This window comes from Symphalangus syndactylus, chromosome 11 (assembly GCF_028878055.3).
Source record: "Symphalangus syndactylus isolate Jambi chromosome 11, NHGRI_mSymSyn1-v2.1_pri, whole genome shotgun sequence".
NCBI lineage: Eukaryota > Metazoa > Chordata > Mammalia > Primates > Hylobatidae > Symphalangus > Symphalangus syndactylus.
In genome coordinates, this window is record NC_072433.2 from 25,314,229 (window position 1) to 25,331,084 (window position 16,856).

A 16,856-nucleotide genomic window follows, 5' to 3' on the forward strand; every position below is an offset into this window, starting at 1 on the left:
GGGGCAGTCATGTCACCAAGCTATTCGCTCCAAGAGAACAGCACACATGGAGGAAGCGGTGTGTGGGGGCTGCCTCCCAGTCACCTGCTAAGCCTGCCGGCTCCAGCCTGGTTCTCAGAACCGTCCCACTCACACCAGGGGAAGCAGGAGTGGGATGAGCTGGGGTGACGGCCCCATATCTGACCCGCTCCCCTGAAGATCACTAAAAACAGTCCCCCTACTTTTGTCTCTGCAGGGTCTGCAGTAGGCCTCCGCATGGCCCACCGAGGTGAACCATGACCGGCTGGCCAACACTCGCCATTGACCAGCCGGAGTTGTATCTCGCCAGGAGGTGACCCCTCCTCCAGCTGTCCCCAACTCGCCCACCCTCGCCCAGTGCCCGCGGCTGCCACGGACACCATGTAGTAGGGCCGGTTGCGGCGCCCAGTGAGCTGCGATGGTTTTGTACACGACCCCCTTTCCTAACAGCTGTCTGTCCGCCCTGCACTGTGTGTCCTGGGCTCTTATCTTCCCATGCTACTGGCTGGTGGACCGGCTCGCTGGCTCCTTCATACCCACCACCTACGAGAAGCGCCAGCGGGCGGACGACCCGTGCTGCCTGCAGCTGCTCTGCACCGCCCTATTCACGCCCATCTACCTGGCCCTCCTGGTGGCCTCGCTGCCCTTTGCATTTCTCGGCTTTCTCTTCTGGTCCCCACTGCAGTCGGCCCGTCGGCCCTACATCTATTCACGGCTGGAAGACAAGGGCCTGGCCGGTGGGGCAGCCCTGCTCAGTGAATGGAAGGGCACGGGGCCTGGCAAAAGCTTCTGCTTCGCCACTGCCAACGTCTGCCTCCTGCCCGACTCGCTCGCCAGGATCAACAACCTTTTTAACACCCAAGCGCGGGCCAAGGAGATCGGGCGGAGAATCCGCAATGGGGCCGCCCGGCCCCAGATCAAAATTTACATCGACTCCCCCACCAATACCTCCATCAGCGCCGCTAGCTTCAGCAGCCTGGTGTCACCACAGGGCGGCGATGGGGTGGCCCGGGCCGTCCCCGGGAGCATTAAGAGGACAGCCTCTGTGGAGTACAAGGGTGACAGCGGGCGGCACCCTGGTGACGAGGCTGCCAACGGCCCAGCCTCTGGGGACCCTGTCGACAGCAGCAGCCCAGAGGACGCCTGCATCGTGCGCATCGGTGGCGAGGAGGGCGGCCGGCCACCTGAAGCTGACGACCCTGTGCCTGGGGGCCAGGCCAGGAACGGAGCTGGCGGGGGCCCGAGGGGCCAGACGCCCAACCACAACCAGCGGGACGGGGATTCAGGGAGCCTGGGCAGCCCCTCGGCCTCCAGGGAGTCCCTGGTGAAGGGGCGAGCTGGGCCAGACACCAGTGCCAGCGGGGAGCCAGGTGCCAACAGCAAGCTCCTGTACAAGGCCTCGGTGGTGAAGAAGGCGGCTGCGCGCAGGAGGCGGCACCCCGACGAGGCCTTCGACCATGAGGTCTCCGCCTTCTTCCCCGCCAACCTGGACTTCCTGTGCCTGCAGGAGGTGTTTGACAAGCGAGCAGCCACCAAATTGAAAGAGCAGCTGCACGGCTACTTTGAGTACATCCTGTACGACGTCGGAGTCTATGGCTGCCAGGGCTGCTGCAGCTTCAAGTGTCTCAACAGCGGCCTCCTCTTTGCCAGCCGCTACCCCATCATGGACGTGGCCTATCACTGTTACCCCAACAAGTGTAACGACGATGCCCTGGCCTCTAAGGGAGCTCTGTTTCTCAAGGTAGGAGACCTCGGCCCAGCCTGAGGACCACGTGCCAGCCGGTCCTAGAGCCACGCAGGCAGCGGGGCTGCAGCGGGGCGTCCTCCTCGTCATGGGGGCTGGAGTGGGAGGTTGGAGTGGGAGGCAGACGCGGTCTTTCCTGGAGCCAAACAGCAGGGCCCTGGCTCGGGGACAGGGTCAACACCAATGCAGGGATGAGCACTAAGGCTCTGGGCTCAGACAGACCCATCTGGGTGATCCTGGGCCCGTTCCTCAGATCTCTGAGCCACCATTTCCCCAACTGTAAAGTGGGGAGAGGGTGGGAGTGGAACAGAGCAGTAAGGCCTGGGAAGGGTTCCAAGCCGGCGCAAGAGTGGCAGTGGTGGCCATGGAGATGGTGGCAGTGATAAAGCAAGGACGAACAGGAGGCAGGGCCCCTGTCGGTTCATACGAGGCAGAGAGACCAGCCCAGATCAAGCGCGTGAGGCAGGCAGACGGGACCCTCAGGTCTCCAGGCAGTGATACCGCCTGGCTCACTGAGACCACTAGCTGGACACCCCTCCCTCCTGGCTGTCATGCAGCTGCCCTGCCAGGCTGTCTGCCCACCAGCCGTGGTTTCGCTTCCATAGTCACTAATTAAAGTGAATCATAATTATTTCTGCTAATTTGGATTCGATTGGAGGAGTTTTTAGGCTGTGGTAATTTGGTCATGATATATTATCTTCTGCTGCGCCTGAGATGCTCAGAGTGCCGACTTTTGTTCTCTATCCAAAAGCCGCTCATGGTGCTTCCAGAGTTTTCTGAAGAGTCATTTGGCCAGTGGATGCAGCACAGGGCTTTCTGCCCCGAGAGGCAGCAGCTGTTTCAGATGTGGGTTCTGTCCCTTTAGGGTGAGACATGAAAAAGTAGTGGCTCTGCAGGTAGGGCTGCAGCTCGGAGGCCTGCCTAGGGCGGGTTTCCTCACTTCCCAGTTCGCCTTCAGAAGCAACCACGCTCCGCCTGCCCAGGGAAACACTGGTGTGCAACCTGGCGCCTGCCAGGGGTGGTGGTGCTTGTCTTCAAGCCCTACGGGAGCCAGGGCAGGCAGCAAGGGCCCTGGCCCCCACTTCTGGTTCCTCAATGGCTCTTGTGTGGCTCTGCCAGGCCTAGAGTTTGGGTCCTCTGCTCTTCATTCACAGCAAGGGATGCTGAAATTGAAGCAACTCCTGACAGATAGATCCAACCTTCCCATTTTGGCATATGGTTCGTTGGTGTTCTGTTCCCTGGATATATTTTTGTCTCGGCAGCTAGAGTGACTTTCTGGGGAGGAAGGGGATGTGTTGTCAGGCCCAGGGTGGGAGGATGTGCCCCTCACTCCCACCCCTCACTCCTCCCACCCTACTACAGGTGGCTCAGAGGTCGGGGCCTCCCCCGCCCCCTACCCCAGCCCACTTCTGCACAGATCAATCGACACATCCTGTCCCCACCTCCCTCCTCCATGGGGCACCCTCACTGTTCCCACCGAGGTCAACAGTGTCTCCCTGGGACAGCCCAGGTTCTGTCCTGAAAGTTCTTTTCATCTTCCTCTACCCCCTGGGTCTCAAACTGTAACCTGATCTATGACGTTCAAAAATGTTTTGTATTGACCAATTTTTTTTTTTTTTTTTTTTGAGACGGAGTTTCATTCTTGTTGCCCAGGCTGGAGTGCAATGGCACGATCTCAGCTCACTACAACCTCCACCTCCCGGGTTCAAGCGATTCTCCTGCCTCGGCCTCCCAAGTAGCTAGGATTACAGGCATGCACCACCACACCTGGCTAATTTTTTATTTTGAGTAGAGACAGAGTTTCACCATGTTGGTCAGGCTGATCTCAAACTCCCGACCTCAGGTGATCTGCCCACCTCGGCCTCCCAAAGTGCTGGAATTACAGGCGTGAGCTACCACACCCAGCCTTGACCAATATGTTAAAATCAAGATATTTCACAGAAAACCCAGTTTGCAGGTTCTCTCAGCAGCCCCAGGCCTGCCACATTCCGCACCCCATGCGGCTGCAGTGAGCTGGAGCCGTGGTTGGCTGCCCCTCGGTGGGGTTTCCCAGTGACCACCATGACACCTGCCTGGGAATGAGACTCTGCAGCTTCCATTTCTGTCCTTTCTGAGGGCCCTCTGCTTTGTCCTGGCCCAGACCTCTTCCCCTAGCCCTGCATCTGGCTGCCTCCAGGACGCATCCCCATTCACTCGCAAACCAGACTCAGCCTCTGCCCTGCGCTGCTCCTCTTCCGTGTTCTGCCATCCTGAAGCCAGAAGGACCACCTTGGCTGCTCTGTCTTGTGCCCGACCCATCCATCCCAGGCCCCTAGCTCACTTTCTAGATGGCCCTGGGTGCACCCCACATGTCCAGCTCCCTTGGCCCAGGCCCCCTCCTCTGCATCAGCCCTGCTATGGTTTCGGTCACCCTCCCCCTCCAGCCGGCCACCGTCCTCCTCGTCTGAGGCCAGGTGTGACTCCTCTTACACCCTCCACTGCCTCAGGAAAAGTCTGACCTTCACCTTGTACCACCTCCCCCCACCCCCCCCCCCCGCCACCCTTAGCTCCAGCTCTGCCTCAGCCACAACCCCGACGCGGGGCCCCTGTACTCCTGGCCCCTGCTTGTCTTGGTCCCACACTGGGTGTGGCCACACCACCTCATGGAGCTCCCTCAGCGGCCAGCCGCACAATCCTCTCTTCCCTTCATGGGCTCCTCTGCCCTCGTGCCCAGGGTCTTGTCTGTCCATCAGACAGAGCACCAGGACAGCAGAGCTGTGGTGTGCTCGGCACACACGGACCCGAGCACGGAGAAGTGAAGTACGTGGAGCCGCCTCGGGGACAGGCCCAGCCGGAGAGGGGCCGGGACGCTGGAGGGACTCGCTGCAGCAGCCAGCGGTCCCCTCCTCCCCGGAAGGCCCTCATGGTTTCCAGTGTGGGACTTCAGAGCCTTCAGGGAAATGTGGCTCTGTGAAGGAAGGGACTGGAATCCCTTTTTCCTCACCGACAATAGAGCCTCTTCTGTTGACAGTCTTTGCCCGCCAGGACTCAAAGGCACAGCCTCTCCTGTGATTGTTTTTGCGACAGAAACACAAGGCTCTGCGGCTCCCAAGGCCACGAGCCAGGAATCAATAAGGCCCAGCAAATAATCAAGTGGATCTTGGCGAGATCACACAGCCGATGAGGAAGGAGAAGCGGGGCGGAAGGGAATAGGGCCTCGCCACTCCTCCGGCCGGTGGGTTCTCGTCATGCAGGGCCCAGTCTGAGGCCTCCCTGCGAGTGTCCAACCCTGCCTGGGACACAGCACAGGGCAGGTGACACCAAGTGCTGTGTGAGTGAGAGGCTGATGCCTTAAGACCAACAAACGGGCGGCTGGCGAGAAACCACAAAGACACCAGCCCTTCAGAAAGCAGCGCAGAGCAGCGCACAACAAACAGATCCGACTGGAAGCTGCCTAGACCATGTGAGCCTGTGACCCTGGCCCATGACTCAACTTCTGGCCTCAGTGTGTTCAACGGTAAAAGCAGCATCACCTTACCATGTGCCTGAGCCATTGTAAGGACCCAGAAAAGTAACGTCCATGCGCGGCCGCCCCACCCCAGCGTGAACCCACCGGGCCTGAGATGATCCTCATGGAGGAGGAGCAGTTGTTGCCTGAAGACGGCGCCCCCGTGTGGTCTTTTATTTATTTATTTTGATACAGAGTCTCGTTCTGTCGCCCAGGCCAGAGTGGTGCAATGGGCCGATCTTGGCTCACTGCAACCTCTGTCTCCCAGGTCCAAGGGATTCTCCTGCCTCAGCCTCCTGAATAGCTGGGATTACAGGCATGCACCACCAAGCCTGGCTAATTTTTGTATTTTTAGTAGACACAGCGTTTCACCATGTTGGTCAGGCTGGTCTCGAACTCCTGACCTCATGATCTGCCTGCCTCAACCTCCCAAAGTGCTGGGATTACAGGTGTGAGCCACTGTGCCCGGCACACCCGGCTGATTTTTGTATTCTTAGTCAAAATGGGGTTTCACCACATTGGCCAGGCTGGTCTCGAACTCCTGAACTCAGGTAATCCACTCGCCTCAGCCTCCCAAAGTACTGGGATTACAGGCGTGAGCCGCCGTGCTCAGCCTCATGTGGCCTTTTGAGCATGGCGGCTTCATAAATACTTTGTTTTCGCGGCAGAACCATTAACGCTGGGCGATCTCACAGAGCCATTCCGGGGGCGGGGATGCTGTTAGGCTAAGGTTTGGGTCTGTCTGTGGGCAAGAAGTGAATGGTGAACCTGTGAGGCCAAACAGCCAGACATTCATACCTGCAGGTACTGGGGAAGGAAGGCTGTGCATTAGGGCTGGGAAGGGGATGAAGAGCTGTAGAAAGCCAGGGGCACCTGCTGCTGAGGACATCCAGATGGAGGAGATAATACCAGCCCGACCGACTGCAGCAGTGAAGGAAGGACGGAGCCGGCCAAGGCCATTGGAGCAGATGGGCTGTGACGTTTGGGCTGCTGTGAGCTCCACAGATGCGGGGCACCCACCCTGCGGCCCTCGGCCCTCAGCCAACAACTGGGAGAGGCAGCGTGTCCTGCCCAGCCACCTCCCTGGAATGTTTTTTGGGTCTGGGGTCTCCTCATCATGGGAAACCCAGTCTGGAATAGATCTGCATGGCTTGGGGAGGGCACAGAGGCACAGGAGGGAAGGAATCCCAGGGGCAGGGGATGAGGAGCCGGTGAGCAGCCTCTCTCTGCGGGGCATCTCCATGGCCATCCCTCACCTCTCCTGGGCTGAGCACTGACAAGGGCTCCATCTCGCCCCCACCTGGCGTAGGGCAGTTATGAGTTGCCTGCAGGGTACAGTGGAGATGCTCATTTGTATTAAGCCAGCCTTTGGGGTCCTGCCAGGGCCACCTGCCACCTGGCGGGTGGAAGGCTCCATCTTGGGTAAAGGAGGTAAGCAGGAGGTCAGGGCAGAGGGGAGGCCTGAAGAGGACGCTGCCACAGTGGGCTCAGGCTGGAGCCAGGGGTGTGCAGGGGCCAGCCTAGGACACAGGCCAGGGAGCTCTCATCCAAGACGCGGGACAACGGGACCACGGCCTATAAAGCAGATGACTCACCATGCAGCCAGAAGGCGACGAGGCCAGGAGGGGCAGGGTCTGGGCCTCTTACCATGTGGGGTGGGCTCTGAGGCCACGCCATGGCACAGGGGCAACCCCCTGAGATTTCAGAGGGAGAAAGCACCAGGGTGTGACCAGGTCTAGGGTGTAACTGAGGGAGGGAGGAAAGAGCCACAGACAGGAGTGGACAAGGAACTGAGAGCCATGGCCATGCTGGTCGCTGGGAGATGGCAGGGCCTGGGCCTCGGGGGAGCCTTGCTGCGGTTCGGCACTTCCCCCATGCTTTGCACAGATGGCCGCCAGCACTCCCCACGCCACAGGCCGATAGTTTCTTTCAGCATCCACCTCCAGCTCAGATCCGTAAGCTCCCAGAAGCAGGACACGTCCTGTCCCTACTTGGGCCCCAGAATCCAGCCAGGAACCTGGCTTGTAAGGGTCTGACCTCATGGGTGGGTGGGTACTGCCAGTGTCCTGTGCTCTCAGGGCCACAGTGACTGGCAGGTGGCGGCACTGACCCCCTCCTCTCCCAGGTGCAGGTGGGAAGCACACCTCAGGACCAAAGAATCGTCGGGTACATCGCCTGCACACACCTGCATGCCCCACAAGGTAGGACTGCCGCCCACCTGTGATTTTCTAGGCATGGGATCAGCGCCTGGGGCCTAGGTGGGATCTGGGGCAAGCTTCATCATCCAGTCTCTGTACTTCTGCCCTGCAGAGGACAGCGCCATCCGGTGTGGGCAGCTGGACCTGCTTCAGGACTGGCTGGCTGATTTCCGAAAATCTACCTCCTCGTCCAGCGCAGCCAACCCCGAGGAGCTGGTGGCATTTGACGTCGTCTGCGGAGATTTCAACTTTGATAACTGCTCCTCTGGTAAGGCCGGGCTCCTCCCCACTCAGGTCTCCAGCTCTGGGGAGGCTGTGGGCTCAGTCACAGCTAGACAGACTTCGTTAGGCAGCTCAAAGAATTCCTGCTCCTCGAGAGCATGTGGGTGGGGTATTTAGCAAGACTGATTTCTCTGCCCCCTAGAAATCCTAGAACAGGAAGAGCCCACGCTCTGCCTAGAAAGCTGGAGACAGAGATGCCCTAAAAACGAACCTCTGACAAGGAAGGCTGGGGGCCTCTGAAGCGGACGAAGGACGAGTCCACTAGTAACACTCATCAACGGGGCGCCACGCTCTCGCTTCGAGCCGGCTGCCATTCTATCACTGTTTCACTTAAGTGTCTTAACAACCTTGACAGGGACGCATTGCATGTCTCCACGTGGTGTGGTGGAGGAAGCTGAGACTCAGAGAGGCTGGAGAACCAGCCCAAGGTCACATAGCCAGGCAGTGATTGCACTGGGATCTGAACCCTGGGAATTGCCCCTTAAACCATTAGAGTGAAAGACTACAAGCTCATCATCAGTGAAACAGCAAACACTTGCTGTGAATAACTGATCTGTGGATCCGATGACCATACGGACCTTGTGGGGACCTTCTTTTCTCTGTCCGAGGACAGTGGTTACTGTCACTGTCCTCAGAGGTAATGCTGAAGACCAGGGCGTGTGCTGGGGCAGGTGTTCTCAAGGACACAGAAAAGGAGCGACAAATGAAGCACAGGGCACAAGCACGGGGCACCTGACTGGGACCGAGATCCCACCCAGGGGCAGTGGCCTAAGGGACGGGGGCCTGGCAGCACATGGGGAGTAACTGATGGGAAGCGGGGGCACAGGCCGTGTGGGACAGCAAAGCCCCTTGATGCCTCAGCGTTTCCTCCCTCCCCGCACAGATGACAAGCTGGAGCAACAACACTCCCTGTTCACCCACTACAGGGACCCCTGCCGCCTGGGGCCCGGGGAGGAGAAGCCGTGGGCCATCGGTGAGCTGGGGCTGGGGGAGGAGGATGGGAGCTGGGCTCCCCACAGACTTCCCTTGAAGATCACCAGGACCTACCCCCAAGACCCCACTGCTGGGGAAGGGCCCCATTCAGCTGCCCCTGGCTAGCAGAAGCCCGTGCCCACCCACAGCGGCCACCCCTGAGAGGCTGCCTGGGCCCCGCCTGCAGCGACCACTGTCATCCCCTCGTTCCCCCCAGGTACTCTGCTGGACACGAACGGCCTGTATGACGAGGATGTGTGCACCCCGGACAACCTCCAGAAGTAAGCACTGCGCTCCCAGGCTGGGGACGAGGCACTGACGCCCTGACTCAGGTGGAGACAGGGACTGGGCAGGACCCACGCGGGAGAGCTCAGCTCAGGCTCATGAGGGCTTTTGTTTGGCAGAAACCTGTCCCTCATCTCACCTTTGAGAGCTTTTGAGAGCTGGGCCAGGCAGGTGCACCTCACGCCCTCACGCCCAGGGGGACTGGCCTTGCTAAATCTCTAGGGGTGTTTCCTAAACCTGTTTTCAGGAGCTAGCCCTGCCCCGGGCCCCTGCCTGCTGGGTACAGGAAAGGGCCTGGAATTTCCCCAGGCCAGGCCACCGGTCGACCCCTGTGAAAGAGCTGCTGGGTACGGCGCCTGCTGAAGGCAGCCTGGCAGCTTGCAGCACCAATCAGGCAAATACACCAGCAGCAATTAACACAGTTGACCATTTTCAAAGTAGAGACAGTTCCATCCCAGCCAAAATTCATTCTTGAGCCCAGTGAGATGTCCATAAAGAACACATCTGAGGGCTGGGCGCAGTGGCTCACGCCTGTAATCCCAGCACTTTGGGAGGCCGAGGCGGGCGGATCACAAGGTCAGGAGATCGAGACCATCCTGGCTAACACGGTGAAACCCCGTCTCTACTAAAAATACAAAAAATTAGCCGGGCGAGGTGGCAGGCGCCTGTAGTCCCAGCTACAAGGGAGGCTGAGGCAGGAGAATGGCATGAACCCCGGGGGGCGGAGCCTGCAGTGAGCCGAGATCGCGCCACTGCACTCCAGCCTGGGTGAAAGAGCGAGACTCCGTCTCAAAAAAAAAAAAAAAAAAAAAAGAACACATCTGAGAGGCCAACAGCAGAACCAATTTATAATTCACAGCCTGAGACTGCAGTCACGGTGACGGTTCCTTGCAGCTAATTTGAGCCAATTAATTAGATTATAGACTAAATTTGAAACATCATCCTATGCTGAGAAAATTCTTTTTATGAGATGATGATTAAAAAATGACTACCAGTAACTCTCAGATCATTGATGCTGGAATTAATTATCAAGGGCAAAGGACAGTGATGGATTCCATTTCTGAGCTGTAACAATGTTCTGAATGTCATTAGTGTATTTATCTTAAGGCTGATGAAAACCTTGTGGAAGCCCATGTTTGCAGGCCCTGCCTCGCCGGGTGCCCCTTTTCCATCTCTCCAGGCACTCACTGACCTGGCGGCCTGTGCAGGGTCTCTCACCACTGCACTTGCCATCCCAGGCCCTGGCCCCAGCCTGCCCTCTGCGATAGGGGCTCCCAGGAGGGGGTCCTAAGCCTCTGGCCCAGTGGTGCTGAGGCCCCAGGGGACAGGCTGGCAGGAAGCAGACAGGCATACTGCTTGTCTCAGGGGAACAGTGCCAGAAAGGGATTCCAGATGTCACATCCCCCTGCTCCAGCACCCTGCCCTCCCTGTGGATCCCCTAGCACCATCATGGGTTTCCTCACTCAGAAGCGGTATGACAGCCTGTTCCCTGAAGCGTCTTGGGGCCCACAGCAACCATTCTCGTTTCAGAGGAGGAAACAGAGGCTTGGAGGCTCGGTGACATAAGCAGAGTCACACAGCCATGTAGGGACAGCCCCACATGAGACTCCTCAGAGGTGCTCTCCTGGCTCCCTCAGCCCGTCAACCTGGGAACAACAGTCACAGGGGTCCTCGAGACTCATGGCAAAGACCAAGCTCCCCAAAACAGGCCCCCTACTGGTTCAGGGCAGAAGCCCATTCTGGGAAACTGGTGGGATCAGTTCTGTCTGAGTTCAGAAAGGGAAAGTGAGTGCTGGCCAGGCTGGGGTGGACGGAACACCTCGACGGGCTCCAGAGCCCAGATTCAGCCAGGAACCTGCAGGCAACTCAGCCTGCCCCCAGCTGAGGCCCTTTTTGGACCCGCAAGGGAGAGATCTTAAACCCAGCGCTTTGGTCCCACCCACCCGCTCCCACACTGGGAGGAGACCATGGCTCCACACACAGCCCCTGTCAGGCCCAGGGGCGGGCATGGGGGCTCACCTGCCTCCTGCATGTGTGGACAGAGTCCTGGAGAGTGAGGAGGGCCGCAGGGAGTACCTGGCGTTTCCCACCAGCAAGAGCTCGGGCCAGAAGGGGCGGAAGGAGCTGCTGAAGGGCAACGGCCGGCGCATTGACTACATGCTGCACGCAGAGGAGGGGCTGTGCCCAGACTGGAAGGCCGTGAGTCAGGCGGGCCCAGCAGCCAGGGCCATGCAAAGAGAGAGCAGGGCCCAGGCGCTGCAGCTCTCGACAGCCGACTCCCTGAGACCCCACGTCCCAGGCCACTCTTACAATGACACCCATCACTCCCTTAGACCCTCAGGGCCCCAGGTCTTCCAAGCCCCATCCCTCTGACTGCAAGAAGGTCCCAGCCCACCCCAGCCCCAGGGCCTCACTTCAGGGATCCCCAGGCCGCTCCCTGCAAGATGCCCTTGGAATCTGACCAGGATGTTTCTCCCCTCTCCCACTGGCCCCAGGAAGTGGAAGAATTCAGTTTTATTACCCAGCTGTCCGGCCTGACGGACCACCTGCCAGTAGCCATGCGACTGATGGTGTCTTCGGGGGAGGAGGAGGCATAGACCATCCGGAGCAGCGGGGCCTCTGCCAACCCTTGGAGCTGCAGCCCATCCCTGGGCCGTGTCCCCTCCATCGAGCGCCCGGTGCTTGGGGGAGGAGGGCAGGGACAGGGAGGGAGCCACAGTCAGTGCCCAGGAACCTGGAAGTTGCGCTGCTCTGCGCCTCTGGGCCTCACTGTGGACAGAGGAGTCAGGCCCGTCCTGGGAGCCTCCAGCTGCCTAACCAGTGCCATTCTTTCACAACACGATTTTCTACAAATCTACAGCACAACCGAGTTTGTAACCCGTGGGTTAGTATGAGGACCGGGTTCATGTACTCTCTGTATCTCTTAAGCTTCGTCCAGGGTTCTTTATTTTTGTCTGCTGCCAATGTCGTCTCGCATGCCTGCACCCTCGCATGCACGCTGCCCGCATGCCACGTGCCATGCCGTAGCCACAGACCCCTTGCTCGGGCCTCACCCAAGGCCAAACTCCAAACACAATCAGAACCAGCCAAAGAAGCACTTCCTGGGCACGGCCACCAGCTCTCCCGCCTCCAGTGTGGGCCGGCTCCCGCAGGGTCCGAGGGCTGCATCCCTACCAGCCAGCCCAGGGCTCTTCCCAGGGTCTCACATTCAAGGGCGATTACATTTTAAAAAGAAAAACAGAAAAAGGTTAATCATAAAACCAACCCTCACTTCACAGGGTCTGTAAGTCACTCATAGAACTTTGCTCTTCCTGAGACAGGGTCCCTTCCCCAGCTCAGGCACAACAGGGTCTGGCAGGCTCTGGCGCCCCGGGCCTCCTCTGGGAGCCTCCCATCTGGGCAGTGGAGCCATAAACGGGGAATCCGAGAAGAGAGCATCCACTTTTTTTTTTTTACAGGAAGAAGGGACTCACAGCATAAAGGGGGGTGGGGGGATCCTGATTTTGAAAATAATCTATTTGTAGCTTCTCTTCTATCAAAACCAACACATCCTCTTCTTTCTGCCAATCCTCTCCCCCACTGGACACCTCTCTGGTTCGGGACCAATCCCTCCCTGGGGACGTGCCCCACCTGCGTGCCGAATGAGCTCAGGAACCCCTGCCTGCCCCCCGGGTGGGGCTGCGGCTCTGGCCTCCCAGGCCCATCCTCAACAGCTACCCCAGCCAACACCACCAAGGCCACAAGGGGACCCTGGCCTAGGAAGCAGGAAGCCAAGCTGCAGAGAGCAGCCTGGCCCTCCCAGTGCGCAGGCTGGGGCAGCAAGACTGACAGTTGCCGCATGCCCAGGGCAGGGTATGGTACTGGCACCCAAGTTCAGCATGGCAGAGCTGGCCAACAGCCTGTGGTCCCTGATCTGCCTCCAGCCCCAAGATGCCTATAGCCCCCAGGCCCCTTCGGCAGCACTGCCTCTGCCCACCTGCCTTTAACAGACTCCAGGGCTGCTCCTGTCATGCAGCGAAAGTTCTGTTTCAAAGTTCGAGACTCAACTTGAAGGACTGTTTTTGACAATCCCCGCTGACCTCTGCTCCTCGTGGCGCCCTGGCCCTGCACCCAGCCTGGCCCAGGGCTGGCTTTGCCTGGTGAGGCTGGAGGGAGCACCAGGACCTGCTGTCTGCTGTCAGCCCCTCCTGGTGCTGGTGCCCTGATGCTGTGCCTTGTCACCCATTGAGCTGCAAGAGGGACCAAGAGGGGGCCACGCAGCCAGCCAGATGCCTGGCCCTGTGCTGGGGCAGACAGCACTGTGGAGCCCGGGGAGCCTGGCACTAGGACGTGCGTCCTTGTGACACTGGCCTGTCTGAACTCACCTGGCCTGGGAAGCACTGTCTGTGCCCGGGCCCAAGCCCTGCCCCGCTAGAGTCCAGAGCCAGGAAGGGGCTGCTGAGGGCGAGCGTCCTGTTGGGCTCCTCTGCCTGGCCAGCCCCTCCAAGGGTCTGGCCTGTGAGCCTTGACTGGGCTTCATGCTGTGGAGGCCCCCAACTCCCAGAAGCAGCTGGGACTCTGCTCACACAAGCGATTGGGCCAGCCGGCCCTGGACTCCTAGACCCTGAGCCGCCTGCCGACTGCCTGCACAGGGAGAACAGCTGAGGCCCGGGCAGGGCCCCCACACCAGACCCCAACATAGCTTCCCCACCCAGGCACCCCCCTTCCTGGGGCAGCAGGCGTGGGAGTCAGGGCTGCACGCTCCTCCCCTCCCACCTCACAGGCGGCCTTAGGCAAGTCATTTTCTGTCATCACAAGGTCGCCTCTGCCTAGTCAGGTCCTGGTGTCCAGAGTAAGGACGTGCGGCCCCCAGGCCCCCACATCCCTCCCTCAGCTCCAAGGCCAGGACGCCCCCTCCCCCGCCGCCCACTCACGTGTCTCATTGTGGCTGCCTGTGGACTCCCGGGCCTCGTGTACAGGCCTGGCCCTTCCACTGATTTTTAAAAGTGAACCATTGCTGGATCTCAGATTCTGTGGCATCTAAGGCCTAGCAGGGGTGGGCACAGGGGTTACCCGAGGCCCATACCAAGACTCTGTGCCTGCCCTAGGCCCAGTCTCAAAGGAAGCCACGAGGCACGGGGGCCGCTGAGGAAGGAAATGTTCATTTTCATTTGTCCAAAATCACCTTAAGTTTTAAGTATATTAATCTTGATGCTTTTTAACTATTGCTTTTTAACTTGCTGAGATTTAGAAATACTGTTAAAAGAAAAACTTTTTTAATTTCTGTATTTTTTTCTGTATTGTATCTTCATGGGACATTAGGGGTTTTCTATGGTAAGCACACCTACGGTTTTGGTAAAAACATCAAATATATATCCAGACGGTTCTTCCCTAGAAGAAAAACAAATCTTTACACCTGATAAAATATTTTGCAAAGAGAGGTGTTCTTTTTCCTTACTGGTGCTGAAAGGAAGGATGGATAATGAGGAGAAAATAAAACTGTGAGGCTCAAGGCTGGTGTTCTCCACTTATTTCAGCGACAAGCTGGGGCCAAGCCTGAGGGGCACGCCTGGGGGCAGGGGAGGGAGCTCCTGCCCCCAACTGCAGGACAGGCGCTGCCCAAGTCTGCCCTGAATCCGAGGACACCAGAACTCTGCTCATACAGGCGTCTTGGCTGGCCTGGCACAAGCCTCACCTCCTGAGCTGCGAGCCAGAGGCCACTGGGTTCTCTCACGTGGTGTCTGCTGTTACCTCTGAGAGCTGGGACATAACCAAAGCGGGGTTAGTGTGTGAGAGAAGCACACTGTGCCTACTTGCCTCCCTGGTGAAGTGGGGCTGGGCAGGGGCTGCTCCCTGCCATACCCTACCTGCAGGAGGGGCTTTCCAATCTGAGGGCGGTGCAGGGAACAGGGCTGCCTTCCAGCTCCCCTGACAGCCGCTTTCCTGGGCCTGCATCTCAGGAACTGCTCTGGGACAGCTGCCTTGTGTCCAGTCTCAGGTCCTGGCAGGCCTCCAGCTGGTGCAGCACTGAGGCCAGACACCTACGGATGTGGCTTGAAGTTATCTGTCAGGTTAAAGGGCCAGAACCCAGGCCTCTCAGCCCGGGCCCAGCCAGGGTCTTCAAGCCCCAGAGACCCAGCCACAACTCAGCATCTCCACCCCGTAGAGGGCCAGAAATCTCCACCCTCCTAGCAGAAGCCAGAAGAGCAGGGACCCAGAGATCCCTGAGAGTGGGACAGGCAGGACAGGCTCCCACCATGGGGACTGCTCGCCAAGGGCGGCGTGGACAACCCCACCGGCCAGCCCCACAAGCCCCCAGTGCTTCCACTCCCTCCCCAGCTGGGGAGAGATGTCTCCGCATTGGAGCTTTCCCAGAAGCACCTCAGAAGCACAAGCAGGGGGGTCTCCCCAGCCCCTCCAGGGCTCCAAATTCAGTCACCCTCTCATGCTCCCTGCCACAGCTGGAGCCAGAGGCCAGCAGTGCAAAGATGCAACAAGGCGCAGTCTTTCCCACCCCTGAGGCCGAGCAGCTCCCAGAGAGGAGAGGAGGACCTTCAGCCTTCCCCCCTAGAAAGCCATGAGCCACTCAGAACCCCAGCCCTCAGGCCACTTTATTGCTCAAGAGTGGTCATTCTGGGGTATCTGCGAGCCTGAACTCCATGGCGATGTCGCCTGTGTCAGGGTGAAACTCCACCGCATAGCTGACAGTCCGTGGGCCACCCACCAGTGCTCTGTGATCTGGGGCAGGGCTGAAGAAGTAGACGGCCTGCTTGCAGTGGGGGTTCCAGCAGCAGCCCCCCTGTAGGAAGAAGAGCAGGAAGATGGTGAGGGCTCCCTAGCACCTGAGCCTCCTTCCTAGCCAGCCCCCAGTCCAGGCAGCTCACAGCAGAGAGAAGCTGCTCAGGGGCCAGATGGCCCAGGACCACTGGGGGGTCATCATGTGGCCCGAAGAACTTGTGACAGAAACACCCAGAGCACGGGGGCAGGGAGGCCTCCCCAGGTGGCGCCTGCTCTCAGGGTCTGCATGCATACTGGGCCTGGCACACAGGCACTACCTCAGGGTCTGCAGGCTCCAGGAGGCCAGTGCTGAGCGTGCACTCCGGGGTGAGGTGGTACTCCATCCATAGCACTGCTGCGTGGCTTCGCCCGGGCCTGCCAAGGAGAGGGGGCCCAGCAAAAGTAGTCACACAAGAGGCAGAGGGGCACAGCTGCAGCTCCTGTGGCTTTCCAGAAACTTGTGGTCTTCCCCACTTCCTTCCTGCCCTGCTGGGAGCTCCTAGTGCTGCATCTACATAAACGTTCTTCAGAAAAACCCCAGCCAGAACAGCCGCAGCCAAGCCCCCACCTGAGCCAATCCGAGCCCTGCAGCCGGGCCACACATGGGGCAGGGCCGGCATGGCTCCAGGGTCCGGGGGGCTTGAAGCACAGCCTGGCACTGAAGGCTGGAAGGCCCCTCTGATACCCCAGACAGCAACCCTGGGAGCTCAGGTGATGGCGCCCGCCCTGCCTGGCTGCCTGCCCCGGGTTGGGAGGTGCTTCCAGGAGAAGTCATTCCTCGGGCGAGGGTGGGGTGAGGGCCGGAGCAGGACAGGGCTGCCCGTGCCTGGACGCAAGCAGCGCTTGCTGACCCTGACCTGCTTCAGCTCCCAGGAGGGTTCAGGAAAATGGTGCATCGGTGACCACAGGAACTAAGCTCCCATCTTCCTGAGCTGTGATCCAACAAGGGACCCTCAGCTGTAGGGGGTGAGCAGAGCCCTTCCTGGCTCCCCCACCACTGGCACACACAGGACCGTGGGAACCACCACACGCGCAGGGCCACTCTGACAGGGACGGGCAAGGTTGTGGGGAGGACGAATATCCCCTCCACATGTCAGTGCCTCGCAGGCCAACT

General features: G+C 59.4%; 2 protein-coding genes across 31 annotated transcripts in view; one reads left to right on the forward strand and one right to left on the reverse strand.

Annotated features, from left to right (window-relative positions):
* Positions 1-14,477, forward strand: part of SMPD3 (sphingomyelin phosphodiesterase 3) — a 92,934-nt gene extending 78,457 nt beyond the window's left edge. For 3 of the 6 annotated variants that reach the window (XM_055299242.2, XM_063611648.1, XM_063611649.1), the window contains 6 exons: positions 236-1,759; positions 7,375-7,450; positions 7,560-7,715; positions 8,613-8,702; positions 8,919-8,982; positions 11,029-11,473. In XM_055299242.2, coding sequence (XP_055155217.1) covers positions 437-1,759; positions 7,375-7,450; positions 7,560-7,715; positions 8,613-8,702; positions 8,919-8,982; positions 11,029-11,359 — 2,040 coding nt within the window. In that variant the 5' untranslated portion in view covers positions 236-436 and the 3' untranslated portion in view covers positions 11,360-11,473. Of the gene's footprint in view, positions 1-235; positions 1,760-7,374; positions 7,451-7,559; positions 7,716-8,612; positions 8,703-8,918; positions 8,983-11,028 lie in introns of all 6 variants that reach the window. The other 3 variants (XM_055299243.2, XM_063611650.1, XM_055299239.2) reach the window with 2 other exon arrangements.
* Positions 14,220-16,856, reverse strand: part of PRMT7 (protein arginine methyltransferase 7) — a 54,251-nt gene continuing 51,614 nt past the window's right edge. For 24 of the 25 annotated variants that reach the window (XM_063611615.1, XM_063611608.1, XM_063611616.1 and 21 more), the window contains 2 exons: positions 16,021-16,117; positions 15,552-15,764 (listed from right to left, as the gene is read on the reverse strand). In XM_063611615.1, the coding sequence (XP_063467685.1) occupies positions 15,594-15,764; positions 16,021-16,117 (268 nt within the window). In that variant the 3' untranslated portion in view covers positions 15,552-15,593. Of the gene's footprint in view, positions 15,007-15,551; positions 15,765-16,020; positions 16,118-16,856 lie in introns of those variants that run through there. The other variant, XM_063611598.1, reaches the window with a different exon arrangement.